Below are 23,466 nucleotides of genomic sequence, written 5' to 3' on the forward strand. Positions count from 1 at the left end.
GAAACTATTGGTTGCATTTTCTGGAACCTATTGGAACCTTTGATATTGAAGATTCCTTTAGAGTATTATTTGAAACATTATTTGGAATAATTACTGTAGCACTTTTTGTGATGTGATGAATGTGAGATAAAAAGGTGATTGGGAATATAAAAAGTTGGATTGGGAAATATGTTTATATATTATTTGAGATATTTTTGCTATCCAAACACATAACTCAATTTATTTGGAACCTTTTGGTTGTGGTTTTTTAGCTTCAATCAACTCAAAGCAAAGACTCAGCTACATGAGTTGATGCTAACTTGAATTTAAAATTAGAAATTATTTAACTGTTCTTTTCTCTTTCTTTTTTTTTCATCGGCTCTTCTGTTTTCTGCAAAAGATGTTCTTATCCTCCTGAACTTCTTGAATTTATTGCATGAGAAAATAATTCAAACTTCTTAGCACGATCAAGCATTGATCTATAGGTCGACACCAGTAATGTTTAGTAAATTGAAATTGTCTTTATTCTATTTATGTTGTGGTCTTCAGCTCATTTTCTTTTTCTCTATGCCTGAAGTTGCAGCAAAAGTAGAGAGTTGAACAGTGTGGAAATTCTACAGAACCTGCCTACTTTGCAACAGCTGCTATATGGTCTTATTGGATGTTGGGAAATTTTTCTGCTAATAATTAGTCTACTTTTGATCTTATTAGTCAGTCACTCTCTGTCCGTTTTCATGGCTGCTCTTTTAAAGACTTCTGAATGTCTAAGAGCCATAGGCAATTAAGACTAAGAAACTTGTTAGAATTCTTAGTTTTATGGGGCAGCTATTCACAATTATGTAATTCACTGTGCCCAATTTTTGGTACATTTTGTCTTGGCACTTTTGCTTCTGTTTACGAGTTCATAATATTTTTTTTATTTATTTAGTCAAGTAGGATTTTGTGAAGGTTAAGTCTAGAACATGACTCCAGAACCTGTCACCAATAAATATTAGAAATTGGATTTTTTCAGGATAGTGTGGATAAAGGTACAATTAAAGGAAAAGTAATTTTACTATAAGTAAGAGTAGCAGCAATGGCCTAACAATCGATTGGCCTCCTTATATTTGTTTTTTATTGGAGTTCTGTCATTTTAATCTGAATCATGTGTTTCTCGAATTATCAAGTGTTTGGTTTAAAAAATTTATCAACTATTAGATGGCATCATCCTTAATTTTCACAATAAAATGTGAAGCTTTGGTTGTAACATACAAAAGTTAAATTCACAGTTGATTTTGGCACATACAAAAGCCATGGTGACAAAGTACATTATCACACTCGTATAAATGCAAGTCGCATACCAATTGAGGATTGATATTGCTTGTATATATACATCATAGCTTTCAACTCCCTAAATAATTAATGCAAAACTAATTTCTAATTTAATATCATTACGGAAAATTACATTTATACATTGACACCCTTTTAACTCATATGACTCCCATAATAATATATTTTTCTTTTCTTTAGAAATAATACAGACTTAGATACAATCTCACACCGCGCGAAGCGCGGTGATACCCTCCTAGTTCATCATGATCCGCCACTGTCCAATGTGTTCCTGCTTGTTGAGCCATCTGCTACAAAATGCCATCGTAGTGTTCTCAATCTCAATCTCAATTGACTGCTACAAAGCCACACAGTCTTCTCAATTGAATGCTGCAATTTCATTCTTCTCAATCTCAAGTGACTGCTGCAAAGTCACACAGTCTTCTAAATCTGAATCTCAATTTCAAGATTTCAGGCTCCACAACTTTCTCAACCTTCTCAGCTCAATTCAATGGAGCAATGGAGGGTTACACGATGTGATTCATTGTGTCCTCTCTCCCCTAAATGGTATGCAAAGTTAATAAGATTGAGTTATTATTTCATCCCTTTCAAATCAAATTCCTTGTTCTGGATGCGCTACTGAAACTTCAAAATAACACACTTTTGGATTTAGAGTAATGTCCAACCACAAATACTTTTGGATCCAGCCAGAGTAAGACATTAGAGCAATGTCTTATTTGATAAGTATTTTTGAATGAGGCGTTCAGTTTTGGTGTCATTCAGTTTACCATGATCACCAAGAAAAGTTAAAAGTAGAAGTAACTCTTAAAATTCTACCATTTTCAACATATACATATACATCTAAATGATTATATGTCAATCGATTCATTATATTGGACATAAATTTTGGATTCCAATAGCCCTCTGTTGCAAAATACTAACCACTCTATCATCTCCATTATCAAGATAATAACATACAATTCTGAACATGAAGATAATGTAAAACTCATAAACTTTGCCTTGCCCAACTATTTATACCCCTTATGGACGTCGTAGATTCGAGTTTACTTACTTTTTTTTCAGTACAAATGGGAGTTTACTTTTAATCTACTTTCACAATCTACATGTATGCCTTGCTACATATAGCATATTGAAAATGGAAGCGGAGAGGGGACGGGAGGCTAGAACTCAAGACCACACTTCTAACTTTTAGGGTGTTACCCTTAGCCACTAAATCATAATATATCCTTTTTATTATTTCATATGCCATTTAAACTACACTCTTAACTTCTTTTTTCCCACCTAACACGGTTGATGTAGATAAATAATTTCTAATATTTTGAAAAGTTTATTTTTGAAGAATAAAACTAAAAGCATTTTGAAACAATAAGAAGATAAGTTATTTTCCTAAATTTTCTTTTCAGGACATAAATTACCAAAAAATGAAATATGTTTTCACAAAAAACAAAGTCCTCCCCGTAACATCATACAACTAATATTTTACAAATGGGATATATAAGAAATCCAAACCAACAAATGTATCTTGTATAAAATATATTGTTATGACAAAGTAAACATCTAATAGCTATTAGGGAATAAAAAAGAGAGAAGAGATGATTTCTCATGTTTTTCCTCTATATCGTTATAATATCATATACTAATTCTTTTCAAACATATACAAGAACATAAAGTTTACTATTTTGTTGTAGTTTTTAGAGAAATTATTGTAGAAATTCATTTGCAAGCAGTAAAAATTTTAATACAACATCCATCATAATATTTTGAACCTCATAATTTCCATGTATCATACAGTAGAGGAAAATATACATTTATAAAATCCCAATTATTGAATCGTTAAATTAGTGTATTGGGTTTAAAAACCACATGATGCATGTATAATTTTTAGAACTCGAGAGCGCTTGCAGATATATTTTATGCCTCAGTGGAGGTTTGTGAAATTATATCAAACAAAATATCCCATAAACTTCTTGTAAGCGCTCAAAGCCCTAAACCCTGCCACAACCATCCACCCACCACCACCACTGCCACCACCCTGTAGATTTCATTTTCCCTAGTATCGGATCATCCTCCTTTGTCTCCCTCCTCTCCTCCTTTTGTTTTTTTTTGGTGAGTAACAGTTCTAGGCCATTCCCTCCTCAATATTCTAATATTCTGTAGGCATTTCCTTTTTCCTTTCAATTCTTCTATTATGCCCAACCTGATAAAACCCACAAAAAGCACAAAAATTTAATGAAAATCTTTATTAACCCATCCAAACAATGAATAGAATCAGACGCACTTACTTATTTTCAATTTCCTTTAGATTTAGCATAATGGGTTGCTCCAATAGTGCTTAAAGATTTAATCTTGTTTGTGCGTTGATTGAATTCAGCTGCCGTGGTTTCTTGGGAAGTAAATTAAAAAGATAAAGCATTGTACTTTTTATTGATGTTCTATTTTTTTTGAGGTTGATTGCAGGATAATAGTGTGGAGAAATGCAAGCTATTCATGGAAAGATTCGACTGATAGGGAGGCTGACCATCAACAATTTTAAAAATGTTGATCTCAAGAGAGCAGTGTGGGACAGTGCTGTCACTAGCTCGAGCACTCATTTTGGTTCAAATCCCTTATGGTTGCAGGTCAGTTAAAAGGTTTTTAAGATATTTTTTTCATTGTATTTTTGTTGCCAAACTGTTTTATTTTGAAATTTTTTTGTATGTTGTATGTTAGTTGTTTTTTTTTTCTTTTTTTTTTGCCGCTTGTAATATTTTTCATTTTTCCATAATTAACTTGAGAAAGATTATTACTTGTGTCCCGTGTAGGAAAAAGTATTTTAATGTTGAATTTGACTTGGGAGTACAAGAATTAGACAGCGAGGTCCTCGACTACACAACTAGTTTCGTGTTAAGAACCTCCATTTAATAGAGGAAGTGGATGGTAGAATGAAAAGGGTGGAATCTATAATTTAAGTGATGGTCAAGTAGGATGCTATAGTGATTTATGTAGAAAATATATGAGAAGAGATTAGCTGTTGAAGGCTTTAGGTCTACAGAACACAGCTTGATCATGGTACTGAGGGAGTTTATATGGGTATGAGCAGAATTAAGTTTCGCTTTTGGAGATTATGAGATAGTTGTTCTGGCATTTTGACGAGTTAAATTGGATGACTGGAACTGAGTTAACTATGTTGCCACTTTGCCAGTAAAATATAGGATATTTACAGGCCCTCAGAATTCAAATGGAATGGTTTCGCTGTTCTGTTTAGTTCTCCACTCTGTTGTTCTAATTCTTGCTGCCTGCAATAGGGAAGATTGTTAGTATTGTAATAGTATAATCAATTCAAAGATACTGATATCTGTAACAGTAATTAAATTGGGGCACCAGTTGGAGTTCACTTCTGACCGACATATTGCGTTGTAACAGTATATCTTGTCCTTATCTTTTGTTAGGACGAGGAAACAAATGCTTATGTTCTTAAGAGGGGGAACATACATGGCTTGCTTTTAGTATGGCCAACCTCATTCTCTAAAGCATATGTAAGGAGTGTCCTAATTTTATTCATTTGGACATCAGTGAAATTTACTTTCAAGCGTACATGCACAGCATCATGCTTGTAAAAAATTCTTTCTACAATAACTTTACTTTTTGAGGACAACAGACTGAGCAAGTAAAATGAGTGAGAAACTATCTTGTTCTCAGTAGTAAAATATTGGTGAATTAACTATGTTCCTAGCTGCGGCGAGTTTTTCTCAGTTTTCAGCAGTTTCCTGTCCCTAATCTGATTTATCTGAATTAACATTTAAATGCTGTTATGTTCTTATACTATTTCCAATGTCTTTCTTCTCACACGTCACCGTTTATATCCGCTTGACAGTGAATCTTATTTGTACAGTTTTGATATTATATTAGATGGTATCTTGAGATTGCCTTAAAAGCCAGAACTTTCTTTTGATTGTCATGTTCCCCATTGGTCAAAAAGGACCAGAGGTAGGCTGTGTAGAATCCTCTTAACATCCAAAAATGGTGGCTCATGGAAGGAATTATGTCACATAATTCTGTGGATCATTTGGAAAGACATTATTGGAAATGTTTTTGAGGATGCCAATATCCAAGAGCTAAAACCAGGTTTTGCTGAATCTTTTATTTGCGTTGTGTACGCACGAAACTCTTGAGGGGCTGGACGTTTTTGTGCATTTCTTAAGGTTTTTTGCTTTCTCAAGGTTTTTTGTTTTCTCTGAACATAATTGTCCTTACTCTTACTTATTCATGCTCATTGTTATGTGGGTTGCAGCACTTTGAGCCCTTTATATTATGGGATCCTTATCTTTATCCCGAAAGAAGTGCTAAGTCATGACAAAATTGGCATATTTGTTGAATATTGTCATCTTAAACTTCCTTGGAAAGCCAAAATAAACTAACTCCAATGTCTTACTTGTATGAGTTATGCCCTAATTAAGCAATATATGTTTCAAAAGATACTTAAGATCACTGTAAACTTGGATTAAGATTCTTAATCTTGTGCATTACTTAGATTGGTCTATAGGAAAATAAGTTCCTTAGGCAAGTTAAGATGCATTGCTGTTTCTTCCATTAAAAGAAGCTGGTAGTAGGAGAGAGAAGCAAATGTTTGCTGTTTACTTCTAGGACCTGCACCTGACCTTTACAAGCTTGGTGTTTGCATTTTGGCACGTCAAGGTAATGTGTAGATAGAAATACAGATATAGATATAATGGCTGTCCATTTATATTGGAAAATAGAAAATGGAATTCAAGACGTTAGGAAATTAAAAAAAAAATCTGCAACCTAATTTGTTCATACAAATAATAAAACCTGAAAACTCAACTATGAAAGCCATTAGTATGACAAAAATAGTCTTGTAATACAGTATGACAATAGAGAACTACAGAACGAGAACACTGCCTGAGTTTGATAAGTTCGCTTTCTTGCTTTCCGGAGTGATTTGGAATTTATTTGTCCAAATTCCTTAACTTGTATGGTAACAGTTGCCTATGGTTAGCTTGGTGCTTTCTTATTCATTGTTGTTTCTGCAACTAAAAGTGAAGTGATTTGATATGCATATGTCAACATGATGATCTATAATGCTTCCCTTGGACGTCATGTCGCAGATGTGCATTTGTGCATTATCTGGGAGGAACAGATTTGAATCATCAAGTAACTCATGTCGAAGATACAATGTGTTTTACTAATATGTGCTTTACAGGAATATATCTAACCAATTGCTCATGATGCTAATAACCAAAAAAACATTTTCTGTATTTTAATATTGTTTTATGCTGATGATTCTTTCAGCTCAAGGAGTTTGGTAGAGAAACTGGCTTCTTGATGTCATTCAAGAACAATGGCATGTCGAAAGGGGAAAAATCTTGGACTGGGCCTGCACCGTGTTTATCTCAATTGGTTAGACTTGTGCCAACCAACAGGTGCTTCTCAACAATTGGAAATTCGGTCGAATCTGCTCCTCAAGATGCTTCTGTTACTACATCGAACATACCTACACGGATCAAATTTAAGAGGCTTGATAAAACAGCAAGGCACATAATGCAGGCATGAAAGTTATTGATCATGTTTCTAGTAATTTTACTTCCATCTTTTATTATTTTTCACTAATTATATTCTTCTGCCGTTATGCTCATCTCTACTCGTAACTTTGTTTAACTTGTGATTGTGACAGATTCTTGATAAGGAAGCAGTTGAGGGAGTGAAGTCAAAGAGAGAGATTCCTGAAATTAAACCTGGTTATATGGTCCAGCTCAAAGTGGTATGGAAGATTTTGGTTAAAAGGAAATTATGGTTTTCAAATTTTTTGGCCTCTTTTCCTTTGCAGATTTGACATCAGGTCTCTTGGCGTCTAAATGCGTTTATTTGCTGATTGATGGTAATAAGATAACTTATTAATTTCATGTGATTTCATTAAAACAGGAAGTACCTGAGAACAAAAGACGTGTTTCAGTAATTAAAGGCATAGTAATAGCAAGACGAAATTCTGGTATCAGTACAACATTTAGATTGAGAAGACTTGTGGCTGGCGTTGGCGTTGAATCCCTTTATCAACTGTAAGTCTTTAGTTTATTGTCATTGAGATTGAGAATCAAATGACCTGCTGCATGTCCACAGTGAAACTCTTCTTTGTTTACCCTTTTGTTTTCTGCTTTGAGGAGAGTGTCCTCCTTACACATAGCATCCAGAACAGATGTATGTCTCTTTCTGGGAATTGTGTAGAATTTAAGCTGTTTGGGATCATCATGGGGAAACTCTTTAGGTGGTAGCCAGTATATCTGGTAAGTGGCAGCAGTGCTTTATTTGGCCACCTCTTCAACTTTAATCCACCAGGTGCCTGGGATTTACATAGGCTGATAAAAGACTAATGGTTCTCAAAGTCAGTTTCTGAGTTGGTAGGTTATAAGCTGGATCATGTTGTCTTTGGTCTTATGTTAAACTTTATTATCCCACCTGATGGTAATGTCATTTAATTTGGAATTTTGCATGTCTCAATTAGTTCTGGAATCTCCCCGTATTGCATTTATCTGGGTTTAGAACCCGTTTGCCTTTTCACCCTGAAACTAGGTAGTTTGCATCACATCTCATCACCCGTCTTTTGATCATTTTCATGGCTTCACCTCTTCTCTGTCTTCTGATATCTATACTCTCAAGTTTATGAAATAATTTGTGTGAAGTTTCAATCATGTCCCATCACATTCTCTTCTGGCATGTGCTTATATATATATAGCATGTGCTCCTCTACATCTAATTGTGATGAGCTACTTTCACTGGAATAGTGCTTCAAGTAATGACTGAATGGGTGGTGATCTCAGGTACTCGCCTAATATAAAGGAGATTAAGGTACTGGACAAAAAGAAAGTGCGGAGGGCCAAGCTATACTATCTCAGGGACAAGATGAATGCACTTAAGAAATAATAGCACGTTGTCTAAGATGAAAAGTGTATGTGAATTCAGAAAATGGTAGGGCTCCATTTTTTCTTCTGCAGACACTTCGACTGACTTTATGCAAATAATTCTGTATGCAAAGTGATTTTTCTTTTTATCAGGGTTTTGTCCATTTATCCTTTTGATTTGATTAGTTGGTTGGAAGAGGCTGCATTGGATCAGAATGCTCGACTAACTGCCTAAATTCTTAGAATATACTAACTCTTCTATGGCAGCATTATAATGCTCACCTCGTAGACTAAATAATATAGCTATGGTCTTGTGATTTTCAGGGCAGTTAAGTGACGCAATCCACCAACTTTATACCATCTGCATTCTTTTTCTGTTGGTACAGATAATTTGTATTAACATGTCATAAACAATACTTTTGTGCTTTACTCCATTAAACTGGTTAGATCTTCTTGCTTCATTCCTTGTATATATGTTACAAAATTTCTTACAGCAGAATATTCAAAGTACTCTATGAAGAATGTGAACGGCCAGCTAAAGGATTTGTTCAAAAGATAACGCTTTAATTTAGCTTTTTAAAATGGTTTTCTTCCAGAAGCAGTTTTAATTGGTATTCAGGTCTTATAAGTAGATAAATATTGTTAATTATTCATCAGACGAGTCACCGTTGAAGGTCAATTGCTACTGCTTAGACTGGCCGAAAAATTATAATATCATACACCAAATGTGAAATATTTACAGTTGCTTCTACAATCATAAAAGATACTAACTTTTTTTTCCCCTTTTGAGGAAAAAAAGGTACTAACATTTGGCAAGGTATAATAATTCTACTAACCCTTGGTCTACATCTGAGATTTGCATTATATCAACATGTGCTAGTGGACCTCAAAAGAGTAAGACGACTGTCGCATGCTTACTATGACCGTGATCTTAAGATTTGTCAACTAGTGCTGTTCTGTTTGTTTATGTTTATCAACAAGAACTAAAAACTTGTAATGTTGCAGTGTTGTTGTCCTGGTAATCCTTGATTGAGCCTTGACTTTTGGATGTTCGGTTAGGAGGTATCTGCTGACGACAAGGTCAATTTCTGCAGAAAATATTACTTGGCTTGTACCCATAACTTCATCAATGAACTTGAGAGGCAAAACTGAATAGTCACAGGCTGACGAGACTATGGTGTAGTGGCTAAAGTTGAGGTTCCAAAACTTGGGAGATTCTGAGTTTAAATTCCCTCTCCTTCCGCCCTCTTCCTGTTTCTTAAATCTCATTCCTGTTTCTTAAATCTCATCCCTTTTTTGCTAGGAGGAAAAAGGGAAAAAAGAGAATAGCCATATTACTTATTTGACAATTTTATACTTCAGTGTCATAGTCATTATAGAGTTAAGCAGACAGTAGATCTCTTTTTTGGATAGCTTAAAACCATTTTGCTTCCCATTTCTTGAAGCATAATGTACTTCTGAATCAGGCAACGAGCATCATGGCCTGGTGTAATTACTCAAATTAGTACTAATCTCCAGTTCCTCGAATACAAAATTGTGCTATTTGTTGAGATGCGAATGAATTATTGAATCCAATTGGATTCAAGATGGAGGAGCTCTAAGTGAACGTGAAGAGGCATTAAATGGAAAAAATGGTTGGTGGGCTGATGCTCAAACACGAAATTAGTGACTTATGAGTCCTGAGGCATTCTTTTAAGACAAATTGGTGGATAGATATGATTACTGATCATGCAAAAAATTGGCTCTCACTTGAAGATTATTCCATTTTTATGCAAACAGAAAAATAATAGAATAATCCGAAGTAGTTCTTTTTCCTGACCCTTTCTTTGTATGTTTTAATTACGCTTAGCCCCTTAAACTTATGCTTGAGGATCATTTTATCCTCTCAAAATTTTTGAACAATGGTTTGCCTCACATATAAGAACAAAGTAATAAACACGGTTAGTTGTCGCGTCAAATAATGTGATAGCACAGTAGCTAATGCATTATAACTTGTTGATTGTATGAAACTTGATTTTACTGAGTTTTAAACGTCTCTTTGTTTCATTAGTTATAGTTCGTTCTATTATTGTATTGAAATATAGCGATGAATTTTTTCAAGTAGAGTTGAATGTATCCTTTGGTCAAACTCTCTCTTTCTCTCCTCATATCTACTCATTCTCCAGTAAAATTTGAAGAAATTTAGCATTTATAATTGACAAGACATTACAATTAAAGCGGCAAATGTAAATGATCCCCCACGTAGTTTTTATAAAAGCTAGGGATCTTCCCTCATTTTGAAATTTTGGTGTAGAATGAACTTGTATGTGGACGAAAAGAAATTCGAATGCAATTGCCATTTTGATTGTCGTAAATCCAATTCAAATAACAGTAACAATTACAAGTTAGTCATTATTCATGATTTGGAGGTAATATTCGTTGTAAATTGGCTATCGTAAAATGGACCTAAAAGTGCAATCAATCTCTTATTAAGATAGAGAATTTTGCCATTCATACGCAACTATAGTTTAGACTGATTGTTGAAGGATGACTTCTTTGTAGAGGACTAAAAGCAGCAACATGCAAAAGACTAAGAGGTAAAGCAAAACGAGAACAAAAGTTTGAGGCCGTTACGTGCAATTAACCTCTTTACCTTTTTGTTTTGTTGCCTTGCCGCCCAACAATCTTGTGGCTTAATTTGACCATTCATTTTTTTTTTTCACTTTTTAGTGGAAATTTAGGTGGTCAAAGACTCAAAGCTTGTGATCTTTATGTACCAAAAAAGAGAAAAAGAAATCTTTTCACATTTAGCAGCCAACCTCGTGAAAGCTAGAATAGTCTAGGAGGCTGCCACCTTTTTTTTTTTTTTTTGCTTTTTTCTGATAAAAATATTTTCTAAAAACAATTAATGATAAAAAGTTTCATTCATGGAGCTGTGAATAAATACAGAATTTGTCTAAACTTGTCTCTACTAGTCAAGTGAGGTATTAAATTCTTATTTAAAAAGAGAAAAGTTAAAAAAAAAAAAGAAAAGAGAGGGGAAGAGAGAAATAAATAAGTGTATATGCACTATAAATAAAAAAGCATGTGTGCTGACTGATATATGATAAAGAAATTAGGCTCCAATAGAACTAAATGCTCAAACAATGAAAGTAATATGAAAGCAAATACAAGGGAATTGTAGAAAACTCATAAAACGGCTCAATATATTATTATTGGTATTGGTTTGGTAGGATTTTATGTAATTGACTATTGTGAGATGAATTAAACTTGTCACAAACTTAAAATTAATGAAGTCTACATCACTACAACTAACCCACATTTACTGAAATAAATAATTGGTTATTTTATCACAAAATCAATGCCTTATTGGCAGAATCTATTATTTGTATATAAATAATATCATTAAATTAACATTATGTAGAAGATGATAGATTAATCGATTAGATCAATATCATGATGCATCATTTTACAGATGATATGCTAAAAATTGTTTCTACAAGCAACATTTTTCACTCCTGATGAATCTAATGAAAACTTGATAAATACAACAACCAATCAATTATGTTGCAACCTACATTTAATTTTGAAAATAATTTCAAAAAAATTGATATTTTAAGTTGAACTTTATAATCAACCAAAAGGAATATGCACTGTCAAATTTAGGATTCGAATCCTATACCTGTCAATTAGAGGTGGGAAAGGTGTGGGGAGGAGTGGGAAGATTAAAAAAAAAAACCTCATTTATGTATTTCAATCTTAATTCAATAATTTGTGATATGATATATGTAAAATAAAGAAGTGATTAACAATAAAAATCTGATTATAAAAATATATTTATGATGCAACATATTTTTTTTTCCAATAAATAGGCTATCCAAATAAACGCACCATATGAAAAAAAAAAATGCTAAATTGCCGCTTTAGGTTTAATTTTGCTTTTGCCAAAGTACCACAAAAAGTTAGCAGAAAAGTAGAAAAAGACATGTGATCCTAAGTTGACTTTTGAATTTCATGATTAAACAAACAAATAAAAATAAAAAGCAACTTTTCTCCTGTCATTAGTAATACTTGTATTACTAATATACTGTAGAATATGATAAAGGCGTGAACGAAAGTTCTCAAACTCCACCTCACTTGTTATACACGTTTCTTCTTCCCCTTTATTTATCTGATTTATTCTGAACAAGATATAAATACGTAGTTCAAAAGGGATTTCTATACATATTATAAAAATTCGATCTTTTTCTGTAATCAGTCCAAATTTGTCGAATTTACTGTTGAAATTTGAGTTTCCTAAGTGGATTTTGATTGAATTTGGATTTTGGAGTTGAATTCCTCCAGTTGATCTGAGTTTTTTGCCTTTTTGGGGTTAAAAGGGTTTGCGTTATTTCCTCCAGATAGAGAGAAAAATCTTTCATTTGGTGGATTTGATTGGATTGAACTCCAGCTAACTGAGACAATGGCCCAGGATTCTGCCTCGGAGCAAGACCCGGATGAGTCTGATGTTGAACCCGAATTTGTTGAGGTGGATCCTTGTGGTCGATATGGGCGGGTAAGTATATTTATGAGTTTATGCATTTGGGATTCTTTAGGCGTGTTTCATAACTGCCATCCGAATGAGAAGCATACTGGATTCATATTAGAAAAAGATTTAATTTTGGGTATTTTCTGTTGCATTTGGCAGTACAAGGAAATATTGGGGAAAGGAGCATTCAAGAAAGTGTACGTCTTTTTCTGAATTTTTATTATTTATTGTGTAAATATGTTGTATATAGGTGCTTTTGAACGCTTGTTGCACAGGGTGAGTGGCTGTTTGATTAATTTTTTTAATATTTTTTTCTGGATGATGGGAATGTAGATATAGAGCGTTTGATGAACTGGAAGGGATTGAAGTGGCATGGAATCAAGTGAAGGTGTCTGATCTTTTAAGGAATAAGGACGATATGGAGCGTTTGTATTCAGAAGTTCATTTGCTAAAAACCCTTAAGCACAAGAACATTATCAAGTTTTACAACTCATGGGTCGATTCTAAGCATGAGAATATTAACTTCATTACAGAGATTTTCACTTCCGGGAATTTACGACAGTATGTTGTAAATAATTTTGTTTATGTTTTTTTGAAGCTAAGTTTGTGGATATGGAAATATCTATTTAGCAGCTAGGATGCAATTAATTTTGAATGTGCTGTGTAGGTACAGGAAGAAACATAAAAATGTTGATTTACGAGCATTGAAGAAGTGGTCTAGGCAGATATTAGAAGGGCTTTTTTACCTCCACAGTCATGATCCACCAGTTATACATCGGGATTTGAAATGTGATAACATTTTTGTTAATGGAAACCAAGGAGAGGTGAAAATTGGTGACTTGGGACTTGCCGCTATCCTACAACAGGCTCGGTCAGCTCACAGTGTCATAGGTCAGTCTTGATCTTGTTTCTTCATTTATTGTTCACATTCTTTACATTGGGTCTACCTAAGTGCTCAATGACATGTTGCCGTTGTAATTTTGCTCCTTATATAGGCACTCCTGAGTTCATGGCACCAGAATTGTATGAGGAGGAATATAATGAGCTGGTAGATGTATATGCATTTGGGATGTGCTTGTTAGAATTGGTGACGTTTGAGTATCCCTATGTTGAATGCTCTAATGCTGCCCAGATATTTAAGAAGGTTACATCAGTAAGGCCTCTATGACTTTTGTTCACTATCTTACACGATGTGTGTTGAATTTAAGAAATTTACATCCACGAGGCCTCTATGACTTTTGCTCACTATTTTATGTTACATGGTGCTTCTTTTATTCAATTTAATGAACTACTTTTCTTATGATCTTTTTTTGGACTGGCAAGTGTGATGAGGCAAAATCTGGGATTTTCCAGCTGATGTATATTTGTGGACATGCATTATGTTTATTATATGTGCATGCTTGTTCTCCTTGGAGTGAAGCAGTATGTACAAAACAGTGCTGTTTATTGCATTATTGATAGCTTGAGGCTTCATATTCTTGGAATTAGCAGTTGTGATGTCAGAAGGGGATATACAAGACACGCCTCTCTGTGGGGATGGGTTCAGTTCAAGATTTATATATGCTAAACCCTGTACTCATAACCATCACTGTAGATTTACTAACTTCTGAATTGTTTGGAACTTTGAGAGCTCAGATTGTTAGGATCTCTGAGGTCAGTCCATGCATCTGATCTTCTTATGGCTTTGAATCAATTTGCTTTAGTAACTTTTGTCGGGCTTCTTTTTTGTTCTTATTTTTTCAGATCTCTTACAAAGAGATGTGCAGGATTGACTTGCCTTTGTTAGTTGATATCTGCTTCTGGAAAATTCTAAGCTTTTTTTGTTTCTTTTAGTGGTGCATCTTTTGAACCTACTAGTTCTTTTATTAGAGAAAAAGAGTGTTACAACTTTCATAAAGCCCTTCTTCACATCCTGCAACTTCTTCACCAATGAAGTATTACACCAATTTGCAAATCAAAGGACTTCGTTTTGAATTTTTATTTTTTCTTTTTTCAGATAGTTACGCAGAGACCTTAGGATAAAAAATTACCTCTTGTGCTTAATTACGTTGGCTTTTGTGATATAAAAGGGGAGGAGAAGAGGACAGAACATAGACATAAGATGACGTTGATAGATTGATAATTTATTTTCCAAGATAATTAGGAGTGTAAAACTTTAGGGTGCTAACTAATATGTGATTTGAAGTGATTCATATTTTCTATGCTCAATATGCTTTTTACCATGATACCTGTCTATTGGGTTTGTGACATGTTGATATGCTATTGAAAGCTGTCTTTGTTGGCCTACCATCTTCTGTTTCCAGGTGACTTACACATCATTTTTACATGAAATGCTGAGTCCTTGGCTTTTTTGTTTGCTTTTTGCATCTTAAACCCTATGTTACTATGATGGATGAATCGCAAAGACAAGATTTTGGTGAAATCTCATTACCTGTTTTGCCATAAAGATGCTCATATGAGGCTAAATTTCAAATTTAATTGGTAATTTCACCTGGTTAATTTATTGACCAGTTACATGTCACAACCATCCAGTGTCCTCACTATTTTCCCTACAAGCACACTGCTTATCCACCCTCATCCTCTTAAGCACACTAATGGGTATGCAGTCACTATGCACTTAAAGTGGAAAGTGTGGGGTGTATTTATTCTTGTGATTTAATTTGTGTATATTTGCTAACATTGGTATGTTAAGTCGTGCTCACACATTAACATCATTTTCCAACTCCTGGGTTGTGTAGATGCCCGGTGCCTAGGGAACAGCATACTACCCTTGGATTTCTAGATCTTTTTGCCTGAAGGTTATAAGAGAAGATTCATTGATATGTGGGCCCTATATGGGACCATGTTTTCACGATACCTAACCTAGAGATACGGCTTAACAATACCGTTTCACTTCTCAAATTATTTTTGTTGCATTTTGTCTATATGGTACTACACCCTTTCTTTGTCCATTACTCACTATGAATATTTTGACCATCTTGATCCACGTTCTCCCCACGATAACCTTGCCATTACCTGGAACGTTCTTCTACGTGCCAGGTTGACTTTTTCTGCTTATGAATAGCTGAGGTTTGCTTTCTCAACACATGACTATTTTTCTTCTGCAGTTATCATTGTATTTTTTTTTGCCAGTTTTCGCTCTCATTCTTGTTTGGGTTACTTTTTGACTTCCCCTCTGAGACTTCTTGGTTCTTGCACCTGGCAGTCATCATTGTTCTATGTGCCGGCTGCATTTTTTTTTTTGCCTATGGCTTGCGGAAGTTTGGCTTTTCAGCAGAGAGTTTTTTAATCTTCTGAGTACTTCTTTACCATTTTTGAATCTCTCTATTGTTCGGTTGCTTTATGTCTTTTGACTTGGACACTTCCTCACTTCTTTACCATCTATCTCTTACACTAGTTGTACTCACTGACAGTAGAAAGAAAATATAGTTTAAGTTGAAGATATGTGCTGCCTTATGCACAAGGATGCAACCTCTATTTGCTCATGCATGTTTAATGTTGTTATCAATTTTCTTATGAGAAAAAAGTATGACACTCACTGCATTTGTGAATGTTGTAGCATAAATTTTGGTGCCACAACACAAGTAATTCATTTCAATTTATTTCCTAGTAAGGCAGTAGACATGCATTCCTTCTTGATTAAATGGTTGAAACTTTAAGAAAATGTTGAATCATTGTAAAAATTTAGAAGAAAAATTTGAACCAGATGTAGTAATATTAGCTTTTCAGCATAAAAAATGGCGCAAATGCTGCAAATTTCGAAAATTGCACATCATTCTAGAAGAGTGGTTCTCAGCTTCACCTATGAAAGAGCACCTTCCAACCTTGACAATACTGTTGTCAGGGCCAACATTTAGGTGGACTTTGGGTTTTTGCTCTACTGTGACTCTCTGAAGGTCTCTACCTTGATCGGGCCAGTTGCTTAACATCATTAAGTTATTCATGGTTAACTTGGTTGCTAACACCTTGTGAATGGTATATTATTACTTTCCGGAAGCCAAACAATTAAACATGATTCTTCTGAGAATTTGCTCTCAATTTGTTATATGACAAAACTGAATCATGTTTGCAGAGTAGGTGAAATTTATTATTGTATCTCAGTATTAACCAATGTGCTTGTATCTCTTAGTTTTGCTTTTTGACTAAGATTTAAAATCTCAGGTCATGTTTTTTTTTGGTTTCTTCATAGGGAATCAAGCCAGCATCATTAACAAAAGTAAAGGATCCTGGAGTTAGAGAGTTTATTGAAAAGTGTATAGCAAAAGTTTCTGATCGGCTGTCTGCCAAAGAACTATTGTTGGACCCTTTTCTCCGATCTGATGATGATGGTGGAAGTATAGGTCGATCCTTGCATCCAACTCCCCAAGGTTTGGGAAGCTTTGTGAACTCTTTGTATCTTTTGACTGTTTGAATTGAGATATATTTCTACTCTACTTTTTTTTTAACTTTTGCAGATGGAAATAGTCGTCATTCTGATGGTGGTCAATTTCCTAAGGAGCACATCCCCGAGGGAAGTCGAGATTTCACTGTGCAGGGTCAAAGGAAAGACCAGAATACAATATTTTTGAAATTAAAAATTGCAGACTCCACAGGTTATTTGTTGTTTTCCTTCTCACTGTGACCAATTACTTGATGTATGTATGCATTTGTTTCAAGGCAGTGATCTGGTCAGTAGGACTAATAACAATGTCTCTCATACTTACTTCACATGTTCAGGTAATATTCGCAATATCCATTTTCCATTTAACATCGAGGTGGATACTGCAGCAGCTGTTGCTAGTGAAATGGTTGAAGAGCTAGACTTAACAGATCAAGATGTCTCAGCAATTGCAGAGATGATTGATGCTGAAATTCGGTCATATATTCCAGATTGGGCACCCCAAGAAAATTCCAGCAGTTATAGTGGCGAAGTTACAATGTCAGATAGTGGCACCTTCGAAGTTCAGGCTGGTGCTTCCCCCTCTATAAATGAATGTGTTAGTTCTCCTGGCTTAGTTTTGGAAAGACTGCCTTCAGGCCGTAAATATTGGTCTGATTCACCCAAAACTGTGGGTGGAAGCTCTCCCCTTGGACCACGGCCTTCGAATTTGTCAGGGTCAGACTCAACAACTCCTGGAGGCAGCTGGACTGAAGAAAATGAGCTCTCACCTGATAGCCATAATTATCACTGCAATTCTGATGTTGCTGAGAATGAGACTGAACCTGATGATAATGTGAAAGATGATGAAGCTTCCAAACTCCATCATGCACCCTCTGATGAAACTGATCATTCTGCACATTTCCATTCAGCCAATGGGCCGCTTCATCTGTTGGATGTTAATGATTCAGTTAGTGGTTGCTCCCCTGATTTGAGAATAATTGAAGAGAAACTTGAGCAGCTTCTGGTTGAGCAAAAAAATGAGCTAGATGAACTTAGAAGAAAGCATGAAGTGGCTGTCTTAGATCTTCTGAAGGGCCTACCTCCAGATACTTGTTCTAGAATTCTCAGTAACTGCGATTTGAAGATCTCTGACTACAAATTGCAATATGATAAATATGGTTCAGCCAAAAGTTCTACATATCCAGTCTCCCGCTGGCCGATGTAAGTGTTGCAGTCTTACTTTCCCAACTCACCTGTGGATAATAATGTGGATTGCTCTTCGATTGCACCATTCATCTACTCATCCTTGAAGGTTTTGAGATATTCCAGAATGCTAAGGCACCATGTTTCAGGGAAATATCACAAGCACACAACCGTATCTGAAAACCGTAATTGTGGGCTTATTTCTAGATACAGCTTCAGAGCAGTCAAGTGGAATTTCAATTCTGGCACTGGTATTGCAGCAATTTGTTCTGATGATGTGCTGGAATAAAAGCTTGTGGGCAAGGTCTGCATCCATCACTCCATCTCTCGCAGTAATGTAGATGGTCATATGCTGCTGTGAGATGAGGTGCGGAGTTAACTGAAACTTGTAAATCTTTGTAAAAGGGTTCATTGCATTTCGTTTGATTTAATCTAATTATAATTTACATTCCATTCACACGCATATAATGTTTCTGAATGTCAAATCACAGATAAAACTGGTGATTGATTTTTTCTCTTATGATTTGTATACTTGTACATATGGACATGACATTCATTCCCCAGATGTTGTGCTGTCGAATAATGTTTTTAATATAAATGTTGTTTGTTTCTCTTAATTTCAAGAGTTTACCTGTGTTGCCTGCTTTGCCAGGCTATTTATATTCTTGCTGTAGGCTTGTAAAATGCATGCATTCCCTTCTTTCCACTAGGTAGTTTCTCGCCTTTGGCAATACATTTACTCTTTTACAGAGTACAAACCCCTAGCTACACTTAACATGGGTTTCCATTGTCAATCATTTTACATCCGTTTACAGAAGAGATGATCTATTGATGGGCTGCAATGGTTTTTCAATTCAATTGGAAATGAACCAATAAATAGTAGTAATGGTTAAGTATTGACCTTCTTCCTTTTCCTTTCAAAAGGAAAAAGGAAAATGAAATCATCCCACTGTCAAGAAAGAAAAAGGTAAAAAAGCGGAGTATATAGCAGTGACTTGGAGTCAACAGTTATTTGTACCACCAAGACCCTTAAGTTTTGGTTGCTTTTGACGGGAAAATTTCATCGGCTCCTCCTCCTTTTTAGACTAGGCTAAAGTAAATAATACAAATGTTTTTGTTGCGATAAAAAAAAAAAAAAAAAAAAAAAACAGTGACTTGGAGCAAATGAGAGCATCTGAAGCTCAAAACGTGGCCCAAACAGGGACTCATTTTTTGCTTCTCAAATCTGGCCTTGATTATGCTGTCAACATTTGGTATTCACTATCAATCATTTTCCCATGGTATCAGCCACGAAAGTTCTTTTAACAAAATTATTTTGGCTTCACGGCTCTTTTAGCTAGTCCCATAAAATTAAGTGAACGAAATTACAGAATCAAAAGACTTCCAAGATTTTAGATACTTGCAAGAACAAAATCACATATTGAAAGAATATGCTCTAGGAAACAGTAGGTCAATTCAATAAGATCAAGACGCAAATGTTTCTCAACATCTTTCATTACAAATCTTTTTTTGACATCATAGTGTTTTAGTCATATAAAACCATCGAACTTCAAAATCAATAAGCTTCTGAGTTTCGAGCTAATCCCTTGTCCCTCCCTGCTTTTTAAATTCCACTCTTTTCTCTATTGGGAAAAAAAAGCTTTTTTCAAAGAAAAAAGTTTCCAAGCTGGAATTTTAAACTTATTCTCACAAACTATTTTTCTGAACGATGCAAATTTGGCTTTTGAATAAGAATGTATGCATTGTATGACAAATGATGTACATGGTCTCTTAGCTAATTATAACTTTTTTTTTTGAGACTGCAACGTAATACTAAGTAATGCCAATTACTCTTGTCATTGACATTTTAGGATCAAATAACACGACAAAAGACTTGATATATCTTATCTAACATAACCAAGTTTTTCTATTCAAGAATATCATCTGTTTTCTCATTTCAGACATATTTCAATACAAAAATACTAGAGATATTTTACAATTGAAGGCATTTTTATAAGAATTTATCAGTATTCCAATAACATATTAAGTGAATACATTAATCATTCAGATCGGTCCAGTGATTAGAGAGGGCTCTTAGAACCTCTTTTCTGATATCAGGTTTAGAATGCCAATGAAACGGTTCAAAATCATTGGCCACCATTTTTTTTTTTTTAATATTTTACAGCCTTACCTATAACACTAAATCACAAAACCTCAAATTGAGGGAGTCAATTTTTCATTTGACCCAATTAGACCTAATTTTGCCAGGTGTCGCTCCACAACCCCCATTTCACACAAATCCCATACTACTGCACCCTGTCAAGCTATCCAACCCAATGAGGTTAGAAAAGGATAGCACCAATTTTGAAAGGCCCCAATTTTTCCTAGGCAGAGATAACTCTCTGTAGTCTACTTCCCGCACCGCCCCTCTCCTCCCCAAACCAAACCCCTTCAGCCACAGCAATTCTTCCTTCCATTCTCGAGCCCCCCAAAGCCTCTCGATCTCTCATAGCCCACCAACAAAAATGGCTTCAATTTCAGCTACTGCAACAGCGGGAGCAGCAGCTACAGCAGCCTCCACAAAATTCATCTGCCCTTATTCCCCTTCCCCTTCTTCCTCTTCTTCTAGCCCTTCTTTAGTTTCAATTTCTACTCAAAAACCCACTAAAGTTATCTTATCCTCATCTTTTCTTTCATCCCCTTCCACCCTTTTCATCAACTCCCCTTGCTCTTCCTCCGCTCCTTCCCCCCGGGGCGGCCGGTTAACGGTCAGGGCTGCCAGGGGGAAATTTGAGAGGAAAAAACCCCATGTGAATATTGGTACTATTGGACATGTTGACCATGGAAAGACTACTCTCACAGCTGCTTTGACAATGGCTTTAGCCTCCATGGGAAACTCCACACCGAAGAAATACGATGAGATTGATGCTGCCCCCGAAGAGAGGGCTCGTGGGATTACTATTAACACTGCTACTGTGGAGTATGAGACTGAGAATCGGCATTACGCCCATGTGGATTGCCCCGGGCACGCGGATTACGTAAAGAATATGATTACTGGTGCTGCCCAGATGGATGGAGCGATATTGGTGGTTTCTGGGGCAGATGGCCCGATGCCGCAGACGAAGGAGCATATTTTGTTGGCTAAGCAAGTTGGGGTGCCGAATATGGTTGTCTTCTTGAATAAACAGGATCAGGTGGATGATGAGGAGTTGCTTCAGCTTGTGGAACTGGAGGTAAGGGAGCTTTTGTCTTCTTATGAGTTTCCCGGTGATGATATTCCGATTATTTCGGGTTCTGCTTTGTTGGCTTTGGAGGCTTTGTTGGCTAATCCTGGTATTAAGAGGGGTGAAAACCAATGGGTGGATAAGATTTATGAGTTGATGGATGCTGTTGATAGTTATATTCCTGTCCCACAAAGGCAGACTGATTTGCCATTTTTATTGGCTGTTGAAGATGTTTTTTCAATTACGGGTAGAGGGACAGTGGCTACTGGGAGGGTTGAGAGAGGGACTGTTAAGGTTGGGGAAACTGTTGATATAGTGGGGTTGAAGGACACAAGGAATACGACGGTTACTGGGGTTGAGATGTTTCAGAAGATTTTGGATGAGGCAATGGCTGGGGATAATGTGGGGTTGTTGTTGAGAGGTGTGCAGAAGGCGGATATTCAGAGAGGAATGGTGTTGGCTAAGCCTGGGACAATTACGCCTCATACTAAGTTTGAGGCTATTGTTTATGTGTTGAAGAAGGAGGAGGGTGGAAGGCATTCTCCATTTTTCTCAGGGTACAGGCCTCAGTTTTACATGAGGACTACTGATGTGACAGGTAAGGTGACTCAGATTAAGAACGATAAGGATGAGGAATCAAAGATGGTTATGCCTGGTGATCGTGTGAAGATGGTGGTTGAGCTCATTGTGCCTGTTGCTTGTGAGCAGGGAATGAGGTTTGCTATCCGCGAAGGAGGGAAGACTGTTGGAGCCGGGGTTATTCAATCTATCATTGAGTGATACAGGCCTTTCCGTGCAAAATTGGGATTCCAGTGGCATATATGATGGAGTTTTTGTTTACTTCTTTATTTTTAGTGCCTTAGTTTACTTCAAGAAGTTGCTGTTATGATGAATGGAAGAATACTTCTTATTGCCTTTGCTGATTTTAGTTTTCCTTTACTATATCTCTGTTTGGTGGCTTAGCTACTATTTAGCTTCTATTGACCTTTTTGATATAGTTTTTGCTTGTTAATAAGAGTTTCTGCTGCTATTTACAACATAGTGTTCCAAAAATCAAATTCATGACTTTTCTTGTGCCAAGCATCTCTTTAGCTATATGTAAATCAAAATGTGCACACCCTGTTGCTGATAAATAATATCATTTTACAATTGAATTTTTTTGACTTAGCCTCAACATTGATATATGTTACTGCAACCATAGCTGAACACATTTAAGCATTCCAATAAGTTGGTTTTTTGAACTCTTGGACAGGCATTCGATGGAGCTGCCAGGAATGTGTTTTGCAAATTGAGGCAGTGAGAGTATGTCTGGTTCACATGTAATTTTATTTGAAGTGGGATGGCACAATGAGTTATCTGTAGGTTGTTTGATTTCTTTCTTGCTTTCTGCTATGTAAGATTGCTGATCTAGTTTGCTAACTCTTTGCTTATTAACATGCTCAATGTGAATTTCTGCTCTTATATCTGCAGGCTTCTGCTTCTTTTTTTCACTTGTCCATCTTATATTCAGTTTGCAAAGGGGCGTCAGTTTTCTGCTTTGCTTTGGGTGAAACTTGTCTAATTTAGTCTTGCAAATATTCAAAAAGTTATACATTCAGGCTATGTAACATTTCTACCTTTGCATGTCATAATAAACTAGTATTTACCTCATTGACGCTCTTCCTTTTTTTTTTTTTTATATTTCTTTTCCCTCATTCCTTCCTATGTTTTTTGCTCTTCAAAGCTTCTGCTCTCAGAAACTCAGTGCTATTGCACTCATAACAGAGCATACAATCTTGGCAGCAAGTTTGAATATTTCAAGTTAGGATCTAGAATTAGTACATTCATTATGTATCTTGGTTGTACATGCTCTCTCCCCCCCCCCCCCCCCCTCTCTCTCTCTCTCTCAGTTTCTAGATGGCTTTTAGGCAGGGTGTAGAAAAGTATGTTCTTTTGCTATGATAGGAATTAGGAAGCGAGGGAAGATAGCAAATTCCCCAAGGAAGTGCATGA

At 35.7% G+C, this 23,466-nt stretch overlaps 3 protein-coding genes across 5 annotated transcripts; all 3 read left to right on the forward strand.

Moving 5' to 3' along the window:
- Positions 1–3,178: 3,178 nt before the first annotated feature.
- On the forward strand, positions 3,179–8,350 carry LOC113741440 (uncharacterized). Of its 3 annotated transcripts, none has more exons than XM_027268970.2 (7): positions 3,179–3,414; positions 3,755–3,926; positions 4,737–4,823; positions 6,598–6,852; positions 6,980–7,066; positions 7,228–7,361; positions 8,121–8,350. In XM_027268970.2, exons 2-7 carry the CDS (start codon positions 3,783–3,785, stop codon positions 8,221–8,223), a joined length of 810 nt encoding a protein of 269 aa, XP_027124771.1. In that variant the 5' UTR covers positions 3,179–3,414; positions 3,755–3,782; the 3' UTR covers positions 8,224–8,350. The 3 variants fall into 3 exon arrangements, with proteins under 3 accessions (XP_027124771.1, XP_027124769.1, XP_027124773.1); XM_027268968.2 differs by having other exon boundaries at positions 3,182–3,414; positions 3,766–3,926; XM_027268972.2 differs by lacking the exon at positions 4,737–4,823 and having other exon boundaries at positions 3,188–3,414; positions 3,766–3,926.
- A 3,898-nt stretch (positions 8,351–12,248) lies between these two features.
- Positions 12,249–18,888, forward strand: LOC113742985 (probable serine/threonine-protein kinase WNK3). The gene is made up of 8 exons (XM_027271030.2): positions 12,249–12,735; positions 12,868–12,905; positions 13,042–13,269; positions 13,376–13,599; positions 13,704–13,861; positions 16,898–17,075; positions 17,163–17,300; positions 17,425–18,888. Exons 1-8 carry the CDS (start codon positions 12,643–12,645, stop codon positions 18,291–18,293), a joined length of 1,926 nt encoding a protein of 641 aa, XP_027126831.1. The 5' UTR covers positions 12,249–12,642; the 3' UTR covers positions 18,294–18,888.
- Positions 18,889–20,607: 1,719 nt separating this feature from the next.
- Positions 20,608–22,397, forward strand: LOC113742241 (elongation factor Tu, chloroplastic). The gene has a single exon (XM_027270033.2). It carries the CDS (start codon positions 20,776–20,778, stop codon positions 22,252–22,254), a length of 1,479 nt encoding a protein of 492 aa, XP_027125834.1. The 5' UTR covers positions 20,608–20,775; the 3' UTR covers positions 22,255–22,397.
- The last annotated feature ends 1,069 nt before the right edge of the window (positions 22,398–23,466 follow it).

The sequence above is a fragment of the Coffea arabica genome, chromosome 4e (genome assembly GCF_036785885.1).
Source record: "Coffea arabica cultivar ET-39 chromosome 4e, Coffea Arabica ET-39 HiFi, whole genome shotgun sequence".
Classification (NCBI taxonomy): Eukaryota; Viridiplantae; Streptophyta; class Magnoliopsida; order Gentianales; family Rubiaceae; genus Coffea; species Coffea arabica.